This window comes from Eurosta solidaginis, chromosome 3 (genome assembly GCF_040869045.1).
Source record: "Eurosta solidaginis isolate ZX-2024a chromosome 3, ASM4086904v1, whole genome shotgun sequence".
NCBI classification, from domain to species: Eukaryota; Metazoa; Arthropoda; class Insecta; order Diptera; family Tephritidae; genus Eurosta; species Eurosta solidaginis.
In genome coordinates, this window is record NC_090321.1 from 74,733,088 (window position 1) to 74,759,840 (window position 26,753).

Consider the following 26,753-nt stretch of genomic DNA (forward strand, 5'->3'; position numbering starts at 1 on the left):
TTTTTTCTCCTTGCGGACGGGGCCGCGGGTAAAGGCTAGTATCTTAATATATCACAGTTATCGATTTGGGATTTGTCGTTAATGGAATCTAGATCTAATGACACATCTCGCAGCGATTTATGTAGTACTTTAGTGTATAGCTTCCAATTTGCGTTTTTAAAATCAAATTGTATGGGAGGAGACGGGCTCGTGGAATCATTTATCTTAAACATAACCGGAAGATGATCAGAGCTTAAGCTGTTTACCGCTGTAGGTGCAGTTATGATATGGGGTATATTTGAGACCACAAGATCAAGAGTTGACGGATTTGATCTTGCAGCAGCAGGAATGTATGTGGGCTCTTGTGTGTATAAAATGGAAATAGGTAGAGTTATGCTCATTTCGTGTAGGATATTTCCCCAAGAATTTGCCCTCAAACAACCCGTCACGGTGTCTACTATTAAAATCGCCGCAGACAACAAATCTTGTATTCTGCTTAAACAATTTTCTCAAATCTGCTTTAAATCTGCGACCGACATCACTTGTTCTTGATCCCCCAGGAAAATACACACTAAAAAAACATACCTTTGTATTATTTGTAAATGAAATTTCTATACCAATATTTTCGATCACTGTAGTTTGTATTTTCGGTAACAAAGTACACTTAACAGATTTATGTATTATAATGGCTACGCCACCACCATCTCTATTTTCCCGGTCGTTACGCAAGCAGTAATAGTGGGAGTGATAAAGCTTATCATTACTTTTCAGCCAGGTTTCGGACAGTAAGCAAATGTCAATTTTGTTCCTTACAAGAAAATCAAAAAACACGGTTATTTTATTTCGGATACTTCTACAGTTCCACGTTATAACATTTAGAGGTGAAACAACAACCATTAAACAGAATTTTTATACATATATTTCACAGCTAACTGTGTAATAACATGAAATTGGTCCTCTTTAGATTTATATAACTTTAATTTAGAGAGTATATCTAAAGTGAGGCTAGTTATCTCTTCCTCTGTAAACAAGCCGCTTTGTGATTGCTTCTCAGCTAATGTACAATGCGACCATATAGCAGGTACTGGAACTCTCTCTTTAGGTGTTGAATGTTTGTTAACGTATGTCGGAAGCAGTGGGAACGACTGAGCATTGAAAACATGTGTATGATTTGTTTTGTGAGTGCTCCCTTTTCGATTGTTTTTGGGATTTGCTCTTTCTCTTATTTTGAGATAAGCATCACGATTTGGACAATATACGTCAGTCGATTTATGGCTGCCATTGCAGTTTGCGCAGCGTACAATATTTGGAGTGAGACATTCAGATGTTTTATGCTTTCCAGCGCAGTTCGAACAGTTTGATTTAACATTACAGTTCTTCTCTCCGTGGCCAAACATTTGACAGTTTCGGCATTGAACTGGTTTATTCTTCAGTTTTCTCTGAAATTCCCACTTAACTATTGTACGAAAGAGAGATTTGGCTTTTGTCCGAAGCTCATTGAGCTTAACGGAACCATTCTCGAAACTAATAACATAAATAGTATCAGTGTAATTGTTGTAAACTCTTGTGACGGCCTTTACTTCTTGACATTTAAGACCACGTGCAATGAGTTCGAATTTAATATCGTAATTTGTTCTGCAGTCGAGACCACTGAGAATTACTTTAAAGGGGCGCTTTTCTGTTTGAGCATGGGAAAAAAATTGGAATTCTGCTTCTTTAAGCTTATCCCTGGTCAGGTTATATACTTCAATTGATTCGCAAATGATTTTTAGTCCCAACGAGATTTTCTTAACAACATAGTTCGTAATTATTTTTTCTTCAAGCAGTTTAAGAACTGATGCACTATTTTGAGTTAACACTTTTATTGGTGGCACGAATACTCTTTTCTTTTCAATGATGTTTTCAGCGTGTGAATCCAGTTCAATATCTTGACCTTCATCATCTATCATTTGTAGAGGAGCCCAGTAGTTATGTCTAGGTGTATCTTTCGCCATGGCTTTCCGCGTTTTCGATAAAGACCCGTGGTCTTCATCACACGAATCGACACCGCGTTTGGGAATTTTTTTTACTATGTATAGGTATAGAATAAATTGTACTTTTAACTTGGTATGCACTCGCGCAACAGTTTATTTTAATGTAAGCTTATATTAAAGCGCGTTGAATTAAACGAAACGGTAGCAGAGAGCGAAACAACCTTCGTCAACGATGTCACCAGAGAGACTGAGGATATTATCAAGTCCCGATTCAAGACGATTGTAAGAAATTTACAGCGTTTCTGACGCATGAAGGATTGTATGAACATAATGTGATGCCTTTTGGGTTAGTAAATGCACCGATGGTATTTCAAGAAATGGTAGTACGAGTAATGTGGTCATTGAAGCACAGAAACAATGTAATCAGTTACGTAGATGAAGTGATCATAGCTCCCCCGTCATTCGAGGAAGCAATAATAGTTTTACGAGAGGTGTTGGAAGCGCGTCAGAAAGGCGTGAGTGCGAGGAGCTTGAGATGCTAGCCACCAGGAATAACGCCCGAAAATTTTACCAAAAAATTCGGCGACAGACGGAAGGTTTTAAGACCGGGGCAAACTCCTGCAAGAACGAAAACGGCGACCTAGTAACTAATGTCCAGAGAGTACTTAGATTATGGAGGGAACACTTCTATGCTCTCCTAAATGGAGGCAGCGATTCACCGTGCAGAGATGACGAACCCGATCCCGCAATCGATAACGATGGAATAAATGTCTCCCCACCCGATTATGACAAAGTCAGAATAGCAATAACCAGATTAAAAAAAAAACAAGGCCGCGGGCGCTGATGGATTGCCTGCGGAGCTATTCAAATACGATGGCGAGGAGTTGGTAAGGCGCAGGCATCAGCTTCTTCGCAAAATATGGGCGGACGAGTGCATGCCCGACGATTGGAATCTAAGTGTTCTTTGCCCAGTCCACAAGAAAGGGGATACTGCAAACAGCACCAATTATCGCGGAATCAGCCTTCTTAATATCGCATATAAGGTCCTGTCAAGTGTATTGTGCGAAAGATTGAAGCCCACCGTGAATCGGCTGATTGGACCTTATCAGTGCGACCTGGTAAATGTACCATCGACCAGATTTTCACAATGCGCCAGATCTTGTTTCTCCATTTTATCTCTACACTAGTCACCACGTGTATGACCGAAAAGTGCGTGTGTCGATTCATTGGAACCAACAGAGGTGCGTGTCTCCGCTATTTACCACGAGAGTTATTTAGCCACTGCCGCGAGTCTTCAATAATTGCCATTAGATGGGTCTCTCAAACATTATTTAAGTGATGATAAGCGTTACCCACAAATATAGATGTGTAGTGACTACCCAAATCGAACCCTGCCGCAATATGTGGCAACATCATAGAACAGCTAAGTTTTAGCAACTACAGCCCACGTCTAGTAATACTTTGAATTTCAACGCATAATTTAATTTGGTACTTTCCCTTTTTATAAGCTTTTATTTAGTTTCACTTTTGTTGTCTGTAATGGAATCTTGCAAGTTAAATTTGATACACTTCCCGGTGTCCGAATGAGCTGAAATTTTGCACACATGTATAACTCCGATGACAATGCAATATTACTTTGTTAGAATTCGATAAATTTATCGATAACACAGTTATCGGTAAAGATTTGTATTTACTTTGGCATAACAGCCTAAGTCCCATACAAACCCGCCGGTACCTATCCGTGGATTGTGATATTTGGACGTGGTGAATCACGCGTGACACGCGTGGTGAATCTCAACGCTTGCGAGAAGCGGGGACACAACCCTCTGTTGTATTTCTGTGTATAACCAACATAGCTGAATTTTTAAGGCTGTTTAACTCTGTAATCTTTTCTGTAATTTATTTTGCTTTTGGAAAAATTACCTATTTGAAAAAAGCTGGCTGAAAAATATTGGCATAACAGCTTAAGTTAAATCAAGAATGGAAAATCTTGGAAAATTTGAGCAGATGTGGCAATTTCGCGCGTCCGTTGAACGAAATATTGACAACCTGCTGATCATCGCTAGGAAATTAGCGACATTCCATCAACTAATCAGCACTTTAGCAATACTCCTGTTATTATTTGGCCGCTCAAACACACACATATTAATTGTGTATTAAATCTAAAATATACAAATACACCATAATAATTTACACGGCCAAAACCATAATAATTTACACGGGTCATCAATTCTTTCTCTGATTCAAAATCTGAACTACCAGCGCTACCGTCAACAGCTCAGTGTCATCATTGCCAGTAGCGCCAATAACACCAAATTCGTGCCTGACACACAAAAGTCGTTTCACTCAATAGCGCAAGTAAAATGTACTACGCACTCACTACTAAGTAGCGTCAAAAATTCGCTTGGAGTCATTTCGTCAATGAGCTACCATTGAGCTGGCACCGCATTGGCGCTGGCGCCATGCAATTTACATCACTAAAATTGCGCGAATGCCCAGGCTCATGACTTTGTTAATCCAGATGGTGAAAACGAACACTCAAAGGAATGCAACCTTGCAAACAACAGCCGTCATTTTCAAAGTGTAAAAATTCTGTGATACAACGAACGCTAACGCGGTTAGGCTCTTATCGGTAAGTGTTGCATACTTTTCTGCGCACTTGATTTTGTTTTACAGATTTTTGGCGATGGAATTTTAGCTAAGCGAAAGTTGGAATATTAGCCGTGTTTTTTTATACACGCGTATAGGTTTACGTTTGCGCGTGAAAAAAACGCCTATCCTCGCTTACATAATGCTTTGGAGACCCATCTAGCGGCAGTGGTTAAACAACTAGCTACAGCTACAGCGTGTACCGAAAAGCGGAGACACGACCCTCTGTTGTATGCCTGTGTATAACATATAGCTAAATCAGTTGCGATGAATTGTGGACACACGTAGAATACATATAATTAGTGTAGGGGGTGAAACAAAAACACATATTTCAGTTACATCTGCGTATAATGCGTATTGGAATTTATTAGTATTTTATGCGCAGCAACTTCAGAGGTGTATTTAAAGTTTGGCGCTTAGCAGTCCATATAAATTATAAGCGTATAGACGTTTACGTGTAAAAAAAAATACGGCTATTATTTTAAAACAGATTTAACACACAGAGCAGAGATCTGCAATGAGTAGTTGTAAACTGAACGCCACATAGGCCAAGTCACAATAAAATATGATTTTAAGTTAGTTAACACTGTTTGACACAATTGTGTATGTGCTCTCTATCAGAAGCCGAGTTAGGTCTTTAGCAGGTATTCGAATCGAAGAACTTCACTGTTCAAAGTTGACTTCGAAGAAACCCTCTAATGTTGATGCATTAAAAGAAATGGATAGAATGAGAAACGTTACAAATAACTAAGTAAAGTTTACGTAACTAATTTAAACAATATTTTACTCTACTAAAAATTAGAAAAAAAAAATCATATTTAAATTAAATTTAAGAAAAAGGCTTTTCTAAGAACAAGCTTCTATTACTTGTTAATAAAATGAACTAAAAAGTAAAAAATAAAATTAAAAAAAAAAACTTTTAAAAATAAGCTTTTATTATTTTGGTTAATAAAATTAACTAAAAAGTAAACAATAAATTGACTCTAAAGAAATATAACACTTTATAAGTTCATTGTAAGCTTAAACGATAATTAGGCTTTTTCGTCTGCGACAAAAAAATTCTATATCGTACATAATTATATATTTTTAACATTAAAACTTTACACCTAAATTATTAAAGCTTACAGTTTATATCAAAGTCCTAATTGTTCTAATAAAAGCGTGTTACATTGCGATAGCAAGAAAATGAGATCCTAAATGTTCTTAATTATACCATCAAAATTTAACACGTTTTTTATTAGAACAATTTGGACTTTGATATAAACTGTAAGATTTAATAATTTAGGTGTAAAGTTTTAATGTTAAAAATATATAATTATGTACGATATAGAATTTTTTGTCGCAGACGAAAAAGCCTAATTATCGTTTAAGCTTACAATGAACTTATAAAGTGTTACATTTCTTTAGAGTCAATTTATTGTTTACTTTTTAGTTAATTTTATTAACCAAAATAATAAAAGCTTATTTTTAAAAAAGTTTTTTTTTTTAATTTTATTAAGACAAGACATTGTTCTTAGTTTTAGTTTGAGTTTTATTTGAATTAATAAATATAGAATAATAAACAACATTCTATAAGTGGTGACCCCGACGACAACAAAATAGTACAACCAAGCATTGCTGAGGCATTTTCCACATCATGACCAACGAGAACGAAGAAACATTTCACGAGGCGGTAGCTCCATTTCAAGTGGCACGGTTGGCAGTAAAACCGCCACCGTTTTAGAAACCAGATCCGCGTTTATGGTTTGCGCAGGTGGAGGCTCAATTCGCACGAGCGGGAATTACTACAGACGATACCAAATATTTTACGGTCGTTGCTGGCACATGCCAGCGACATTATTTCCTCGCCACCCACTGCAAACAAGTACGACATATTGAAAGAGCGATTGATCGAAGAATTTAGCGAATCAAAAGAAAAAAAGTTTAGGCGATTATTCGAGTTGGGCGAATCGAGCCAGAGGAAGCCTACAGTTTTGTTACGAGAGATGAAAGACCTGGCGAATCAGCAGCTAGGTAAAGAATTGTTGAAATACTTATGGCTGCGACGACTGCCCCTCCATGTGCAGCAAATTTTGGTAACGATGGAGGGTGAAGTAGAAGGGTTGGCAAAAAAGCTGATCACTATGTCATGCAATTCAAACTATGAGTGGTAGCGTCGATGCTATTTGCAAACCAAGTGACGATGTAACAGCAGCCATTTCAGAGTTGGTGGATAGGCTAGATCGTTTAGAGAAGCGGGAGGTAACGTATAAACAGCAACGGATCGACAACAAGCACGACCGACCAGCTCACGCAGTGAGGACACACGAGATACAAACCGCAATATCTGTTGGTGTCATCATATTTTCGGCAAGAACGCAAAACGGTGTCGGCCGCCATGCGCTTTCACACCAGAGCCAATGGACAGACTGCAAGCGTACATAGAATTGCTTAAACCACGTTGTGATGAGTTAGAAAAGGATTGTAAAACTTTAAGACATCAAAAGGAAATGTTGCAAGAGTTTCAACAAAAACAAAAGAATCGGGCCGACACATTGGAAATACAGAAAAACTTCAACAAAAAACTCTTAAATCGCATTATCAACAGCAATTAGAAAATGCGGTTGAGCAAAAAATGAAAGAGTTCCAACAACAATTGGATAAAAGTGAAGAAATACTTAAACTAGAAGCACGTGAGCGTGAACGTTTGCTTGCAGAGCGTGCTGTTAAACAAATAGAACTCATTAACGAAAAGAATGAAATGGAATTAAATTTATTACAAGAAAAAAATAAAGAGGAAGTTGAATTGTATCGTATTCAACTTGCAAATGCATAAAAAAAATTGAAGATTTAGATATTAAATTAAATGCATACAAAACCCGAAGAGCTAAAAAACTACAGGGCGTTGTGGAAGATCAATGGCAAAAGGCTTTGGAAATTTTGACATCACCAAGCAATCAATCACAGCAGATCTTTAATAATACAGATGGTGAATCAGCTGCAAATAATGACAATGAGTTTTGTAAAGACGAGAGACATTATGAAACACCAAAGAAGAGTAAAGTTCGGAAGAATTCGTTAAAACTAAAAGAAACTAATTTAAATAATGCCAATGAACGCAAGGCAACACCTTACGACGGGCCCCAAGACATACACGATAATGATTGGTTCGAGGCCGATAACCGTATCAATCGGTAGACTTAAATCAGCTTATTTCCCTAGAGATGAATTAGCAGCAATAACACAAGCCACAAGTATTGATGGAAAGGGGGTGGTGTAGTGACTACCCAAATGGAACCCTGCCGCAATATGTGGCAACATCATAGACAGCTGAGTTTTAGCAACTACAGCCAACGTCTAGTAATACTTTGAATTTCAACGCATAATTTAATTTGGGACTTTCCCTTTTTAAGATAAGACATTGTTCTTCTTAGTTTTAGTTTGAGTTTTATTTGAATTGATAAATATAGAATAATAAACAACATTCTATAGATGTATATACATGTAAAAAAATACGGCTAATGTTGGAAAGAAAGATAATTAAAAATATGTTAGAACCCGTTTTCTATTTCGCTAACAAAAAATGTTTTCATCGGACAGATAAATCCTTAAAGTTTATTTGAGAAACCGCCATTAATGTATGAATACAGCAATAAATTAAGAAGATATTCGCCCAATTCCAAACAAAAATTCCTTGCGAGTTTCTTTTCCCTTCTCGTATTCTAAATAAAAAATCACTGGGGTTAAGGAGAAAAGTAGGATGAATGTGATTAAAAGGGGGATAGCCAGTTTTAAAGAATTTTTTTTCACTTGTTAAATTGAAGGGAAAAGGGAACGCGAAGAAGTTAAAGTAAATTGTATCTTTAACAAAATAAACCTTAATTTATACAAATTTGTGCAAAAATACATTAATATTGTACCATTGCTTTTTATTTTAATTCGGAAAGTATATAAATAAGCAAACGGTTTTCAGTAGTTGGTTAAGCTAGGCTTAAACTAAGTAGGCTCAAACTCTAGTCAAATTTAAACTCCAGTTAAACCACAGAGCAGTTTTTCAGTCACAATCTAAGGCCGCCTTTGGGGGAGGCTTTTTTGTACGGCAACACTGTTTTTTTATTATATGGATAATTTGTAGATACGGCAACAGCTGGATTTTGTTTATCCAACAAACATGGGAAAGGTTATTTTTTACTTTAGCTCACAACTGCTAAAACTCGTCCAAAAATATCGGGAGCACTTTAGACCCAGGATCACGAATCCGAAGCGGAAAATTTTATTTCCGTCCAGAGATATTTGCAAACAAAATTGAAAATTTTCATGTGGTTGTTGTAATTTTGATGATTTTGGGTACCCACAAAAAAAATTGTGGGTAAAAGTGTTTTGCGCGGATATAGTTTTGGTCTTGTTGTTGTTGTAGCAGTGCTTCGCCCCATCCAATAGGTGCGACCAATCACGAATTGTCATCAATGTCCTCTAACGGGAGTCCAAGGAAACTTGCAGTTTCAACAGGGGTGGACCATAACGAGAGGGGTGTTAGAGGCGTTGGTTCCACATTACAATTAAAAGATGGTTGGTGTCATGTGGTGACACATTACAAGCGGGGCATACATTTTGTATGCCGGCGTTGATTCTGGATAGGAAGAGTTTAACCTGTTACAGTATCCAGATCGAAGTTGAGCTAGAGTGACTCGCGTTTCCCTGGGGAGTATGCGTTCCTCCTCCGCAAATTTTTGGTACTGTTCTTTGAGTACTGGATTCACCGGGCAATTCCTGGCATAGAGGCCCGACGCCTGTTTGTGGAGTTCGCTGAGGATCTGCTTGTTTTTTGGCTTCATACGGATGAGCGCTCAGGTGGCGTATTTCCTCCTAATGCTTACGGAGATTACTCTCTAAGCCCCTGGGCGGTGTTGGCTCATCAATCAGATGTCTGTTGGGATGCCCAGGTTTCTGGGTATTCAACAGAAACTGTTTGGTTAGCATCTCATTTCTCTCCCTGATGGGGAGTATTCTCGCCTCACTATGTAGGCGGTGTTCTGGGGACATAAGAAGACAGCCCGTGGTGGTTCTGAGATCAGTATTTTGGCAGGCCTGCAGCTTCTTCCAGTGAGTAGTTTGAAGGCTTGGCGACCATATAGCGGACGCGTAGTATGCAATCGGCTGGCCAATTGCTTTGTAAGTGGTAATGAGCGTTTCTTTGTCTTTTCCCCAAGTACTGCCAACAAGAGATTTGAGGATTTTATTATGGCTCTGGATTTTCGGTACAATTGCGGCTGCATGCTAGCCAAAATGTAGATCCTGATCAAACGTCACACCCAAGATTTTGTGGTGTAGGACAGTCGGTAGCGAGGTGCCATCGACGTGTATGTTCAAAATGGTCGACATTTGGGACGTCCATATTGTAAATAAGGTCGCGGAAGACTTAGTCGGTGATAATGCCAGGTTTCGCGAGGCGGAAAAACTGGAGAGATCAGGGAGGTAGCCGTTTATTCTGCTGCAAAGCTCATCGATCTGTGGGCCTGGGCATGTGGCCATTATTGTGCAGTCATCGGCGTAGGAAACGATAGTAACTCCTTCTGGTGACGAAGGTAGCTTTCATATGTAAAAGTTAAACAAAAGTGGGGATAGGACACCACCCTGTGGCACCCCTTATTTAATTCTCTTGGTTTTGATGTTTCGTTTCTAAATTGCACCGACGCCTGCCGACCACCCAGATAATTTTCGGTCCACCTTTTTAGGCATGGGGGAAGGGTAGAACCTTCCAGGTCTTGCAGTAACGTGCCATGGTTGACCGTATCAAAAGCTTTTGATAGGTCTAGCGCAACGAGTACTGTTCTATGGTGGGGTTTTTTATTTAAACTGCAATTTATTTGGGTGCTAATGGCATTTAGCGCGGTGGTGGTGCTATGGAGTTCTCTGAAGCATGCTGATGACAGGCTAGCTGCAAATTTGCTTTGAAGTAGGGGAGCAAAATGGCTTCAAGCGTTTTTTCTACTGGCGATAGGAGAGATATCGGACGATATGACTCTCCTATGTTAGCTGGTTTCCCAGGCTTCAGTAGCGGGACCACCTTGGCCATTTTCCATTTTTCGGGAATGACGAAGGTGGAAAGAGACAGGTTGAAGACATGTGCTAAATATTTGAAACCCTCTTTCCCTGGGCTTTTAAGCATCGGCATGGCTATGCCGTCTGGGCACACTGCTTTGGATGGTTTAGCATGACCGATGGCGTCCTCAACCTCTTTGGCGGTGATGGTAATTGTCGACCGTAGAATGCATTATATATTGTCGGCAGAAAGCGCTCGCGCATTTTTTCGCATCCGACAGCACTTTATCGCCAAAGGCGATGGAAATTTTGTCATTGTGCTTAGACGGATTCGATAGGGCCTTTACGGGGGACCAAAGTTGACCTACACCGACAGAGCGGTTACATCCGCTTAGGTGCTCCTCCCATTTCGCCCGCTTTTGTTCATCCACACGCAATCTGATGCGTTGGTTTATATCCCTTATTTGGAGGTCGCCGGGATCGAGCTGTCTTATAAGGTCACGTTCTCTCGCTAAATTTGCGGTCTCCGCCGGAAAGTGAGGCCGAATTTCGGGAATTCTACCGGCGGGACCAAAGCGAGCCGGATTCAATGACCTTGCGGAAAGCACGCTCCCCTTGGCGAGCATCAGTCGGGATTGGGGGGGGCCAGCAAAGCGGTTGTCTGTAAAGGATTTGTATTCGTCCCACTTTCCTTTTTTAAAGTGTATGAAAGTGCGTTTTTCTGTGACGATGAAGTCGGCGGTACGCTCGAGCGAGATGAGTATATGCAGCTGGTCGGATTCCAATGTTACCATCGGCTGCCAGTTGACGCAGTTTACGAGTCCTGCGCTCACGATTGATATATCCGGCGAACTGTGACAGCTTCCTACCATACATGTGGGGGCATCTCCGTTTATTGTGCAGAACGTCGTTTCTTCTATTTGATCCGACAATATCCAATCCCTACTGTCCGCCCGCAAGTTTGAATGCCATAGATCGTGATGGGCATTGAAGTCGTATGCTAAGGCGTAGACTACGGGACGCCCTTGGGCGTGAACAGCAAGGAGCCACAAAAGGTTTATAGAAGTTACGTGGACGTCTGGTTTTGGGATCTAGTCCAGAACAACCTGTCCGATGCAACCATCCCTTACACGAGACACACTGACAAGAGTATGGCCGTCCTAAAAAGATTCTTTTCCGGCAGATGCAGCAAAACCATTTCTCAGGACTGGGGTCAGGAGACGGACCCGGATTGGGTTAGATACCTTCCCGGAGCAAGAGAATATGGTGCAGTCCCGCAGCAAGGAGCTGCTGGGAGGATGACAATTTGTGGGAGGGACGCAGCAAATTAAATGGGGTTACACTAAAATGACAGTCCTTGGTCGGGAAAAATCCCGAGTCGCTCCGGTAAATAGAACCGACTGCCTTGGGAAGCGATAGTTTTGGTCTCCAAACCGGTGTTGGACCCACCCAGGGTAATTTGTTCATTCATTCATTTGATCTGCTCTTTATCTAGCCCGAGGCCAGTACCGATGTTTTTTGTAGTACATTTACTATACAAAACAACAATTTCTGGATTGTGTTGGTTACACCCCGGGTTAGCCAAAGAACAAACTTATATAAGACAAAATGTTGAATGTGACTAAAATGTGGTAAATTTTGCTTTAAGTAAATAATGCAAATACTCAATTTAAATGCCTTTGTTACATATTATTACATTTTTGGTCTTACCATTTCATATAGCCAATATATCAATACTCCCTCAAACCTTTGGGGAGATTTTATGCCGCTACAACAACAACAACAACAGCAACAACAACAACAAATTCGATTTGAAAGACAGTACTGATTTTTCCAAATTAATAAACTTTACACTTTACGTTTTTAATTATAGTAGCCTTGAAAATTAATGGCGAAATGGAATATAGCCTTCGTCAGCCTCCACATTGAAAACACCCTATCTCAGAATATTTAAAAAAAAAAAGAAGCCGTTTTTTAAAGTCTTATATCTGAGTTCGGCTGCAGAATAAAGTGTTCTCAGCATTAATTTCAAAAAAGTCATATCTCAGCTGAAAATATATTGTAACGAATTTACTTGCAAATACTCTTATTTGCCCTTCTGCTAAGTTCGAATCACTAAACTGTTGAATAAATACCTCCAATATGTAATAATGCAAAATGGCCTTTATAACAAGTACTTCACAATAACACTCAAACTGTGCAACGAATAGCTTGCTTAATAACCACACTGATTGATAGCTCAATGAAACTCTACTATTCAAAATAATACTGCTCTTGCTCGCTAGATAGCGTCTTAATCGAAATCTCAAATCAAACTGAATTCCAGCGCCTCCACACTTGTTGCCTTTTATACTCTTTGATTTCAACGTTCGCATCTTCTAGGCGCTTCCAGAATCTACTAGTCCATCAGCTCTCAAACTTCTCAGCTGTAACTACAATTGCACGATTTTAGCTTATCTTATTGCATACTTTCAGGAGTATCTCAGATGTATGCATGTGTTTGTGCATTGATTCTCCGCTGCTCGTATACGTACATGGTACATATGTGTAGAAGCAATTATTGTTTCGTTTATGTAGATACATAATGATTGATCTATGGATGTGAATTCACGTCACTGCTTAGCATCGGCTTAGAGATGGCAGCACAAATACTCAATTTAAATGCCTTTGTTACATATTATTACATTTTTGGTCTTACCATTTCATATAGCCAATATATCAATACTCCCTCAAACCTTTGGGGAGATTTTATGCCGCTACAACAACAACAACAACAGCAACAACAACAACAAATTCGATTTGAAAGACAGTACTGATTTTTCCAAATTAATAAACTTTACACTTTACGTTTTTAATTATAGTAGCCTTGAAAATTAATGGCGAAATGGAATATAGCCTTCGTCAGCCTCCACATTGAAAACACCCTATCTCAGAATATTTAAAAAAAAAAAGAAGCCGTTTTTTAAAGTCTTATATCTGAGTTCGGCTGCAGAATAAAGTGTTCTCAGCATTAATTTCAAAAAAGTCATATCTCAGCTGAAAATATATTGTAACGAATTTACTTGCAAATACTCTTATTTGCCCTTCTGCTAAGTTCGAATCACTAAACTGTTGAATAAATACCTCCAATATGTAATAATGCAAAATGGCCTTTATAACAAGTACTTCACAATAACACTCAAACTGTGCAACGAATAGCTTGCTTAATAACCACACTGATTGATAGCTCAATGAAACTCTACTATTCAAAATAATACTGCTCTTGCTCGCTAGATAGCGTCTTAATCGAAATCTCAAATCAAACTGAATTCCAGCGCCTCCACACTTGTTGCCTTTTATACTCTTTGATTTCAACGTTCGCATCTTCTAGGCGCTTCCAGAATCTACTAGTCCATCAGCTCTCAAACTTCTCAGCTGTAACTACAATTGCACGATTTTAGCTTATCTTATTGCATACTTTCAGGAGTATCTCAGATGTATGCATGTGTTTGTGCATTGATTCTCCGCTGCTCGTATACGTACATGGTACATATGTGTAGAAGCAATTATTGTTTCGTTTATGTAGATACATAATGATTGATCTATGGATGTGAATTCACGTCACTGCTTAGCATCGGCTTAGAGATGGCAGCACTCCTTAGTGTTGCTAATATTCGTAATACTGTCCTCCACATAAGTCTGATCGTCCCGATCAGACAAATCTCTCGATCTAAACGTTGCCAGCCTTTCCAAATGGACCACTTTCATTTTGGTTCGTGGTTTACCGATGGTTTGTATGCGGTACACTACATCGTTGATCAGTTTTACAACTTTGTATGGGCCTTCCCAATTACACTGCAATTTCGGGGACAAACCTTTTTTATGTTGTGGGTTTTATAACAGCACCAAATCTCCTTCCTGAAAACCTTCTGAATTAATTGCTTTATCGTATCTAGCTTTCATCGTGTCACTCATAATCTTTGTTCGTTGCCTTATCAGATCATGTATTTCTCTTAGCTCTTCTTCCAAATCACTAGTGGATTTCTTGACATTTCTCTCCGCATTGGCATCTATCCCAAACTTCAAATCAGCTGGCAGTCTAAAGTCATTGCCAAAAATTACTTTTGCAGGGGTTTGGCCCGTTGTCTCATGCACTGGTGATCGGTAAGCCATCAAGAATAATAGTATGCGGGTATCCTATTCTTTATGGTACTTGTCTACTACTTTCCTTAAGTGCTCCTCCAATGTTCTATTGAATCGTTCTACCATACCATCGGATTGAGGATGCAATGCAGTTGTCCGTGTTTTTCGAGTGTCCAATGATTTACACATTTCCTGGAACACAGCTGATTCGAAATTCCTGCCTTGGTCAGAATGTAACTCCATTGGTACACCATACCTTGCAACCCAATTGTTTATAAACACTTCTGCTACCGTTTCCGCTTCTTGATTTGGGATTGGGTATACCTCTGGCCATTTGCTGAAATAATCCATAACTACCAGTACATATTTGCTGGTACAATTGTTGCTAGTAGGAAATCCATAGCGATCCTTTCAAATGGCGCACCTGAGTTATATTGCGTCATCTGGCCATGGCTTCGGGTTCTTGGCCCTTTCGCTCTGCTGTAAACCTCGCAGTTCGCAATCCACTCGGTGACCGACTGACGGCAACGAACCCAGTAGAATCTCTGCTTAATTTTCTCGAGCGTCTTTGTGATTCCAAGATGACCTCCACTTGGACCATTATGCAGCTCGCTGAGCACGTCAGGAATCCTATTTCTGGGAACAACTATTAGTTTCTTCTTGCATTGACCATCCTCACTCTCCCATACTCGATGAAGGCAACCGGATATCAATTCTAAACTGTTCCACTGTGCCCATTGTCCTTCCGGATTACGGAACTGCAGTAGCCTTTTTAAAGCTGCGTGATCTGTCCTGACACGGAATCGCTGGCCGTAGAGGTATTTGTGAAAATGTTTAATGCACTCTACCAATGCCAACAGCTCTCTCCGCGTAACACAGTAGTTCCAGTTGTGATAAAACGCCTCCTATAGCATATCCACTCGCATCTGTATCTATAATAAATGTTGCTCCTGGAATCGGATATGCTAACATTGGGGCAGTGCACAAACGCTCCTTCAATGTTTGGAAAGCCACTTCTTGCTCCTTCTTCCATTCAAAAGCTTTATTTTTTCTTGTAAGCTCATGGAGGCTATGGGCTACACTGCAAAAATTTGGTACAAATCGGCGGTAATATGTGCACAGCCCAAGGAAACTTCTTAATTCATGTAGGTTCTGTGGTCTTGGCTACTCCTTTACAGCCTCTATCTTTTCGTTCGCAGTGCAGATGCCCCCTGTCGTTACCTTGTGACCCAAATAATTTACTTCCTTTTTAAACAGCGCACACTTTTGGGTACTTAACTTCAGACAAGCGCCAGCTATTCTTTGGAAAACTTCCTCCAAGTTCTTAAGATGTTCTTCAAAATTCTTTCCCAATACGATGATGTCGTCCAGGTACACCAAGCATGTTTTCCAATGTAGTCCTTTCAGTACCTGGTCCATGAGTCTCTCAAAAGTAGCTGGTGCATTAGAAAGTCCAAAAGGCATCACTGTAAATTGCCAAAAACCATCACCGACACTGAAGGCTGTTTTCCCTTTATCTTCCTCCTTCACCTCCACTTGCCAGTAGCCGCTTTTCAAGTCCAGCGTGGGAAACCATTTCGTACCAGATAGCGAGTCCAGAGTGTCGTCAATTCTTGGCAATGGGTAGCTATCCTTTTTCGTTACGTCATTCAACTTCCGGTAGTCCACGCAAAACCTCATTTTTCCATCCTTCTTCTTTACAAGTACTACCGGTGAGCTCCATGGACTAGCTGATGGTTCGATGACGCCGCTTTCGCTCATTTCTTGTATGATTTGACTCACAACTTCCCGCTTCGCCAGTGGAACACTACGTGGAGCTTGACGGATCGGCCTCGCATCTGTCGTATCAATTTGATGTTTCACAACATTGGTGCGGCCTGGTTTGGAACCATCCTGGTCAAATATGTTCGCGTACTTTACGAGCAGTTGTTTTGCCTTACTCTGATAGGCTTCCTCTAGCCCCTGCGTCCATGTCGTGATGTCATTTGAAAGATCAGTATTACTAGATGAAACGTGTTCCTGGAGCTGTTCACAGTTAATAACTACTTCGGCCTCTTGGCATCTTCCCAAAATAGCTCCTTTGGTCAAATTGAATGGTGACTTGAACTCCTTGAGTACTCTTACCGGAATACGTCCATCTTGTTTTGTCATAGCCAGGGTTTTTCCTACAAGTATGTTCAGTGCTGATTTATTTGCTGCTTCGACAACCCACAATTTGTTTGTCCCACAATCTCCATCAACCTTTGCCCAGATGACTGCTTCTGATTTTGGTGGTATTTGCTGACTCTCTTCCACCAGCACTCGTTTACTGCTGTAGCCTCTCTCGTAGCCGAAATTAAGTGGCACATCCATGTTCTTATATCGCATCGTCTTGCTTTGCATATCGATCTTGATGCCTTGGTTGATTAAGAAGTCCACTCCAATTATGATTTCATCAACAGTGCCTGCCACTATAAAATTGTGTAGTACCGTGACGTTCCCAATTGCTACTTCACATTCTACTTCTCCAATTACCTGGGTGTCCTCTCCCGTGGCTTTACGTAATCTTGCTCCAAGCAATGGTCTTATCTTCTTGTTGACTAAATCTGATCGAATGATGGAATGGGATGCACCCTTATCTACAGTCAGTAAACGTTCCTTTCCATCCACATGTCCTCCGACAGTAAGATTGCTTGACCTTCTTCCAATTTGCGAGATAGAGATTATGGGGCATTCAATTGAGGGAGCCAGCTGTCGCCCCTTACGGCTGACTCGCTTTGGTTTAACGATTAATTGGTCTTGGAGATCTGCTCATCTCCTTCAGCTCTGCGATTACGACCACCCACATTGTTGGAACTGTTAGGGTTGGTGTTGCAATAACGCGCAATGTGCCCTTGCTTTCCACACTTAAAGCATTTGACTGCATCATTATTTTTCTGCTGCGTACCCTTCAATGCTTCCAAAATTGCGTCTACCCAGTCTGGCCTTTCCACTTCCACGCGATGACCTTTGTACGCTGGCTTACTCAAAAGTGAGGCTGTTTCCTGAGTCAGTGCATGCGATACCGTTTCAGCAAATGTTAGTTTTGGATTCGCATATGTAGCCCGCTTCGTTTCCACATCTCGTATGCCATTTATGAAACTCTGGATTTTTACCCTTTCAGTGTATTCCACGGGTGCGTCCGCATTTGCGAGATGAGCCAATCTTTCAATATCTGAAGCAAACTCCTGCAATGTCTCATTTGCTTTCTGGTAGCGGTTTTGCAACTCTATTTGGTGTATCTGCTTCCTGTGTTCGCTTCCGTATCGCCTCTCTAGAGCGGTCATCAATGTTTCGTAGTTGTTCCGCTCTCCCTCAGGCATAGTCTGTAAGATTTCAGCAGCAGATCATTTCAATGCCACGAATAGTTTATCTTCAGCACTCCAGTTGTTCACTGCTACGGTCTTCTCAAACTGAATCTTAAACACCTAGAAAGGAACAGAACCGTCAAAGGATGGTGTTTTTACCTTTGGATTGCTTGCTGACACAGCTGGGCGATTTAGTTGTAGCTGCTCCATACGACCTTTTAAATCATCTACTTCTGCCTGAAATTGAGCCATTTTTGCATCCTGCGCTTCCAGTTTTGATAATACCTGTTCCAAAATTGCGCTTCCAATTGAGATGCCATATATGTCTTTTGGTCTTCCAGTTGAGATGACACTTGCGACGTCATTGCTGAAATACGTGCCTCCTGTGATTCCAGTTGGGATGCGATATATGTCTTCTGTTGTTCGAGCTGTGTTTCCATCTTGGATGTAATGCGTGTCTCCTGCGATTCCAATTGTGATGCCATTTGTGACGACATTTCTGACATTTGCGACGACATTGATGCTACTGTCGATGTTTGTGCAGATATTGCAGCCAATATCATGTTCAGGTCTGTGCTGGTAACGGTCTGCGATGTTTCGGTCTGCGATGTTTCGTTTTTCTCTTCAATTTTTGTTGTCTCCTCGCCATCAAGATGAAAGACATACTCTTCCACATCAATTCCATTGCCTCTCGTAGCCGTGCCTGAAGTTCAAGTTTAACGCCGCTTGTATTCAATTCACGGCTCTCCAACTCCTTCTTTAGTTGCTGGATCTTCAATTCACCGAACTTTGCCATGTCCTTGTTGTCCTCTGGAATTTATTCAACAATTCCTCTTCTGACACCAATTGTAACGAATTTACTTGCAAATACTCTTATTTGCCCTTCTGCTAAGTTCGAATCACTAAACTGTTGAATAAATAACTCCAATATGTTATAATGCAAAATGGCTTTTATTAAAGTACTTCACAATAACACTCAAACTGTGCAACGAATAGCTTGCTTAATAACCACACTGATTGATAGCTCAATGAAACTCTACTATTCAAAATAATACTGCTCTTGCTCGCTAGATAGCGTCTTAATCGAAATCTCAAATCAAACTGAATTCCAGCGCCTCTACACTTGTTGCCTTTTATACTCTTTGATTTCAACGTTCGCATCTTCTAGGCGCTTCCAGGATCTACTAGTTCATCAGCTCTCAAACTTCTCAGCTGTAACTACAATTGCACGATTTTAGCTTCTCTCATTGCATACTTTCAGGAGTATCTCAGATGTATGCATGTGTTTGTGCATTGATTCTCCGCTGCTCGTATACGTACATGGTACATATGTGTAGAGGCAATTATTGTTTCGTTTATGTAGATACATAATGATTGATCTATGGATGTGAATTCACGTCACTGCTTAGCATCGGCTTAGAGATGGCAGCACTCCTTAGTGTTGCTAATATTTGTAACAATATTAAATTTCCGTTGAGGTAGAACAGTTTCTGAGGTTTAGAAGGTTTAATGTGGTCATATAAATCGTTCTAGAGATGGTCGGACTAGTACCTTAACCTACTTGCAACCGGAACGTACTGGATCTATATCCGACAAAGGACCATCAACATCGATAACACTCCCCAAAACCTTCAAGGAGTGGCTTTATCGTTAATGCAACAACAACAAGATGAGCGAACGAAATTAATTGAATGCAATCGAAACATTCGCATACGATTGCATCAAAACCAAAACACAAAATATAACGAAAACTCACCTCTGGTTCCTCAATGGCATTACCGTCAAGATCAACCGCCCGTGCTAGCGATTCGTCAATGGTTAAAGCCTTTGGCTGGTACGCCTCATCTATTATGTTCAAAAATCGATTAACCCGACAGCGCAGTTCTTCCGCATGAAGCATAAAATGAACACGATGCAAAATGCTCGGCAATAACAATGCCTTCAACCACAAATCACCCGGATACATGAAGTTATGGCATAGCTCAGGTATAAGTCGTATAGCAGAATTCGTTCTATGCGATTTTGATGCTTTACCTACAGCATTTATAAAAAAGTTACGCCGTGATGTTAAGGCACGCACTTCTAGCATAAATTGATTTTTTTGTACAACACATCCAACTTCATTTTTATACTTGCAATCGATAAAATCGACATAATTTGAAAAGTCATTATTGTCAAATGGACTGAGTGGTGTTAGATTCGTTAATACATTAGTTACAACAAAACGTTGATTATCTCTACCTGAATACCATTTATTAACAACCTTGCCAATATAATCTTCTGGCTTGTAAACCTTTTTTTGTCTTTCACTAACGCTATACTTTCGTTGCAGCGGTAGACGTTGGAAGTTCTTTACCAATTCCCAATCGATTTTTCCCTCATTAATTGGTACTATTAAATAAGAATTCTCTTGATTTCTTTGGTCTAGAACAAAAAAACTCTTCCAACACTCCAACAAGTCACGAAAGATCATCAAATGGAATTTACTTAAAAGTTGTAATTCTTGTTCATTGGTGAATTTAACTTCGAGCGGCTTTTGTGTAATTTTTACGGAGAGTTTACCCTGATTCATAAACAGAGGCATTTCGGCAAGTGGTGGCAGGCGTTTACGAGTCAAAATCGCATAATTACAGTTCGTTTGTAATAAATTAACTATATGTTCAGTATATTTATCGATTTCGAATAGCGGCTGTGCTTTTATTTCAAAGGCATAACAAACTTCATTTAGCTGCGGTATGGCATTACGAAGTTCGTTGGGATACTTCCGATTGTAAAGACGCCGTTGTTGTTTTCCAGCGGTTTTTGAAGTTACTGTGAATGAAAAGAAAGAAAAAAAGATTTAAAAATTTACCACATTATAAATTAATAATGTTTGAAAAGTGGACCATATTATTAATTTTACACTAAACAGATGGATGGGAAAAAATGCTAAACATCTTTTTTTTTTTGCAAAACGATAGATTCCCGTCAATGTAAAACGCTTCGCTTCCCACGTCAGCCGGCTCTATGTACCGTGGAGACTAGAGTTTGTTTGCGCGACCAGTGTAACTCAAAATTGTCACCTTCGAAGCAGCTCCTTGCAGCTGTACTGCTCCATACCCTCCTTTTCCGGGTAGGTGTTGAACCTAACCCCGGTCCCAGGCTGTGGTTCTGCTGCATATTCCAGAAAAAGATCTACCTCAGATGGTCATACTCTTGCCAGTGTGTCACGTGTAAAAGATGGTTGCACTGTTCGGGTTGGTCTGGGCTAGAACCCAGCATTCGCCAAAAGGCGCCTCCAGCGCACACGGCGGCTCCAACCCATCACTACAATCTACGTAACATGGATAGAAGCAATGCCGAGCACCAGCCTCTGCCCCCGTTCGGCCCCTTTTCCAGCACACGCACTCGCGTAAGGAGTCATCAACTCGTAGTCCTAACACCATGTTCCCCGTATGCCAGCTAAAGATATTTATGATTGCGATATTAGTTCAATGCCAGTCATACCTTGGCCACTGCCACCTTCATAGATGCTCTGGGCTAAGCAATGGCAACCCTCCGACAGGAGCATTCGTTGCACCTTGCTGCCAAAACACAAGTACCAACCCATCAATATCAGGTACACCAGCTGCAGTCGGACAGCACGAACGATACCACCTAAATCCTCGAAGGCGAATCCACTCATCTAACCACAAGATTGACGTCTTCGCTTGCGATGGCTACAACATCCATAGGAAAGATCACGTTGTTGTTGTTGTAGCGATAAGGTTGCTCCCCGAAGGCTTTGGGGAGTGTTATCGATGTGATGGTCCTTTGCCGGATACAGATCCGGTATGCTCCGGTACCACAGCACCATTAAGGTGCTAGCCCGACCATCTCGGGAACGATTTATGTGGCCTCATTAAACCTTCAGGCCATTCCCTCCCTCCCCACCCCCAAGTTCCATGAGGAGCTTGAAGGAAGTACAAAGCCACATTAAAATCATCAAGTCGCTTGCCGGCAGCACTTGAGGAAAAGAAAAATAAACGTTGCTAACCACGGGCAAAGTAATTGGCCGGCCTGACCCTTAAAATAATTTTCAAATCTCTTGCCGGCAGCACTTGGGGGAAAGAGAAAGAAACGCTCATTACCACTTATAAAGCGATTGGTCGGCCGAATGCATGCTACGCGTCCCCGATATTGTCGCCAAACCTAAAGATCTGCAAAAACACCGCTCTCAGAACCGCTACGAGCTGTCTTCTTATATCCCCAGAACACCATATACACAATGGGGCGAGAGTACTTCGTAGTTTCTGTTAAATACCCAGAAACCTGGGCATCCCAACAGACGTCTGATTGAAGAGGCCCCACCTGCCAGAGGCTTAAGAAGTCATATCCGCAGCACAAACCGGTCCTCAGTGATATTCACAAAAAGGTGTCTGACCTCTATGCCAGGAATTGACCGGCGAACCTCGTTCTTAAAGATAAATATTCTGAACTCGCAGAAGGGAAAAGCATTATCCCTAGGGAGACGCGCGTCACTCTAGGTCAACTTTGATCTGGATACTGTAACAGGTTAAACTCTTACCTAGCCAGAATCAACCCCGACATACATAATGTATGTCCTGCTTAAAATGTGTCCCCACATTAGAGGTTTACGCCGATCATTTAATCGGCGGCGGCGTGGGCGGCGCATCGGCGTACGCCGGTCCCTCGTTCGCTTACTCCAGAGAGGCCTGAACCTAACCCCGGTCTTTGGAATTGGTACTGCTGCGTCTGCTGAAAAGAAATAGAGATACATAAAATAGTCACACTTTTGTCTGTATATCTCGTGCAAAGCGTAGTTTCACCTAGAGATAACTCCTAATAATCATCGCGATGTGAACAGTAGCAATCCCGACCACCAGTCGCTACCACGCCTCCTAACCCGCACACCATATGCCAGCACAGAAGCTATAGGACTGCGACGTCGAACTCATACCTTCGCCAACGTCACTTTCCTAGAAGCTCTAGGTGTAGCCCCGAAGACTTTTGAGCGGATGCTTTTGTCGCGCTATGCTGCCGAGCTACCCCATAGATAGAAATACCTTGAAACGTTAGGGAGTGACTATTCGGCCAAAGATGTCGCCCTCGAAATTATAAGCAGTCTAGGTGGATGTCATTGCGCAACTCATCGTGAAAATCATATAATCCTCGGCGCATCTACATAATTAAAATTTTACAAGGACCCTGCATAAAATTTTTAAATTCTAGACCAAAGTTTGTAGACGTTTGTGTTCACAACATTGATTTCAATCTTCGTTAAGTCAAAACGATATTTTAGGACGAAAGTCGATCGATTTTAAGTTGAAAGATGTTAACTGCTGTTTTCCGGCCTTATGATATAAGAGCTCATTATGGATGACCGCGTAGCTTCAGTTTTCAGACTAGTTCGACTGTGCACTTCGTTAGGGTAGTAGCACACAAGGCCATTAGTTCGACTGTCTTAGGATAGGCTATAAGCAATGTGATTCACTCCAAGGGACTAGTTTTGGATAAGGCAGCCAACTTTAGGAAATGTCAAACAGGGAGACTTGGGTGTTGAAGGATGAAGTGTGAAAATCGAAATTAACATTTCAGACGCTATTGTATTGTTTCGCAAATAAACAACAGATGTTTGAATGTAAGTCCAAGTGATTTTTCAAACCCTTCTCATACGTACATATATCCTCAAGTTAAGTATGAGGTTAGAACCTACTAAAGGATTTTGCATCACTGATTTCGCTTATTCTTTCAGCCAATAGCAATATAAAATTTAAAAAAAATCGGCACCTTTTTGGGTATTTTGCTTTTTTTAACAACTTGAGGACATGCTCGCCTTGGGTAATTTTATTTGAATTCATTCTTCATTTTTCATTTTCATGCAAAGTGAGCATATAAATTTATTAAATACTTAACTTTTCTTTTAGTGTTTTGTTTTAATAACTTGGTGAATTGGGTAATGCAAAGTCCGTGTTAAGCTAGCATTGAAAGTGCCTGTTTTTTTAAATAACTTTTGAACAGTTAGAAAGAGTTAAATTTCGCAATTAGTTTCTTAGTTTCTGATACCACTATCGACCATATCCGACCAATTTTCGACATGAACAATAAATGGCCTAAACAGTCGACGAGTAGAAAATATAGTAACGCGCCGAACGCCGCCGCCGCCGCTGCGCCGATTTTTTGACATTCGGCGGCGGCGTGCGAAAAACGACCAAAATCGGCGGCGGCGGCGGCTTTTATCGGTGGCGTGTCTCTACCCCACATGACCCAACCATCTCTTTAATTGAAATATAGAACCAACGCTTCTAACACCCTCTCACTCAGGTTCGCCCTGTTGAAACTACAAGTTTCCTTGGACTCCCCTTAGAGGATATTGATGACAATTTGTGAGTGGTCGCACCTATTGGATGGGGCGAAGCACTGTTACAACAACAACAAGTTAACTGAACTTAAGGGAACAACTCCATAAGAACTATGATGAGAACAGGCACCAGCAACGTTTCCGTTTGATCCATACAAGCATAAGAGGGACTAGGCAAAATCCACACAGAATCGGTAGACGCCTTTGCCAGGACGCACCTGGGGAACCCCGCTATCAATATACACTATCCTACCCTTGCAGAAGAAGAAAGAACACTACAAAGGGAGACATGAGGCCCCCAGCGGGTTAGGGGGCTTAGAATATACCCGCGGCAGGTATGCCTGTCGTAATAGGCGACTAAAATACCAAATTGATTCAAGGGGTTGTGTACCGCAACACTTTCAATGTGTTTCCAGCGCAAAATATAGCTTCTCCAACCCAATTGCCAACTTCACCTACCAGTGGCAAGTCCTGTTATTTTAACAGTCGAGGCTCTGGCAACCCTAAGTTCCTCGTGGATGTAGGGGGTGGGAGGGCGGTATGACCTTGAAGGTTTCATGTGGTCATACTAAATCGTTCCCGAGATGGTGGAGCTGGTGCCTTAATGGTGCTTGTTACCGGAACGTATCGGATCTGCGTCCGGCCAAGAACCATCAACATCGATAACACTCCCCAAGGCCTTCGCTACAACACACACGAGTCCCGCTAACTTCATTCTGGATACTGTATCAGGTTTAACTCTTACTTGTAAAGGATCAATCCCGACATAGGTAATGTATGTATGTACATTAGGGTGATTTCGTCTCGTCTCGTGCCCTTAGGCGGTAATACCCAGGCCATAAATATAACCGTTTAAAGGGTTGAAACTGGAATAAATCGTTTATTTGGTTTATTATGGCCACCCTAATTCTTTTTTTCTATTTAAGAATCACACGATTAAAACAATTTATTTTTGTAGCTATCGCAAAATATAAAAAGGATTAAGGAAATAAGAAGTATAAAAAAAGTTCGGTTCATTTACCTTTGTCATTATGTTTTTCCCAATGTTGGAATAGTTCTTCCGATACCTTTTCAACACATTCCCGTTTCGTGACTGGCAAGAGCCGCTCATTGAGTTCACCTTGCTCGTATAATATTTTGCACACTTTAAAAGCAGCTGAAACTTTGGCTAGTTTGGCCGTAGGAAAAGGATCACCCTACAATTAAAAGACAAAAACAAATTTCATGTGTTTACGATCGCTCTTTTTTTAAATAAAAAATTAAAGCATCCTTAAGCTATGCATAGGAATGGAATGAATTAAATAATTAGTGAGCTTAATTAAGTAATACACAGTTAGAAATTTAAACCAAATTTTTGAACACATCATCTGTTTAAGCAGTGGTGCACTCGAGAGCTTCGGAAAGCTATTCGGCATTCGCCTATATGCCATTCAGCGACAGAGATTCAATCAAAGAAACAATCAGTCTAAAGATCGTGGCAATCTTTCCATATCGATATAAAACAGTTGATACACAAAACATATGTTTTCGACGCAGCCGCGGTTGCAAATTCCATACCTTTGAGTTCGGTTTTGCTTAAAGTTCCGGAGCAAGACCAACGATTAATTGTCATGATTCACAAGTTTCGCAGTCGCTGGTGACCTGTTGTTGTTGTTGTATTAACGATAAAGACAGGCCCGGAAGGCTTGGGGAGTGTTGTCGATGTTGATGGTCCTTTGCCCGATATAGATCCGGTACGTTCCGGTAACAAAGCACCATTAAGGTACTAGCCCTACCATCTCGTGAATGACCACATTAAACCTTCTAGGCCATGCCGCCCTCCCACCCCTAGTTCCATGAGGCACTTGGGGTCGCCAGAGCTTCGGCTGTTAATGAAACAGGATTCGCCACGGATAGGTAAGGTTGACAATTGGGTTGGAGAAGCTGGACAACCCCGAACTCCTCATGGATCTAGGGGATGGGAGGGCGGTATGACCTAGAAGGTCGCATGTGGTCATAACAAATCGTTCCCGAGATGGTCGGGCTTGGTACCGCAACGTATCGAATCTGCATCCGGCAAAGAATCATCAACATCGATAACACTCCCCAAGGCCTTCGGGGAGTGTCCTTATTTCTACAATAACAACAACAACAACAACAATTCCACAGTTGGAATCGCAAGCCGCAATTTTGGGTTGCCGTTTAAGAGTCGCTCGAAAGCTGCCATGGTTTTCGAGTGAATAGTACATTTTGGAGCAATTTGAAAATCGCCATCCCATGTATTAGCTCAACAGATCGTCTTTGTGCCAAATGTACATCAGTGGTGCTGGATTCCCATTGCCTTAAATGTGACAGATGAAGCAA

General features: G+C 41.0%; 1 protein-coding gene across 4 annotated transcripts in view; it reads right to left on the bottom strand.

Moving 5' to 3' along the window:
• Dcr-2 (Endoribonuclease Dcr-2) overlaps window positions 1-26,753 on the bottom strand; it is a 102,419-nt gene that overhangs the window by 38,478 nt on the left and 37,188 nt on the right. For all 4 annotated transcript variants that reach the window (XR_010950697.1, XM_067772353.1, XM_067772351.1 and 1 more), the window contains exons 8-9: window positions 25,432-25,606; window positions 19,827-20,881 (exon numbers count right to left, since the gene is read on the bottom strand). Coding sequence is in view for 3 of the 4 variants with exons in the window: in XM_067772353.1 (XP_067628454.1) it covers window positions 19,827-20,881; window positions 25,432-25,606 (1,230 nt within the window). In the remaining variant the exon portion in view is untranslated. The remainder of the gene's footprint in view (window positions 1-19,826; window positions 20,882-25,431; window positions 25,607-26,753) is intronic.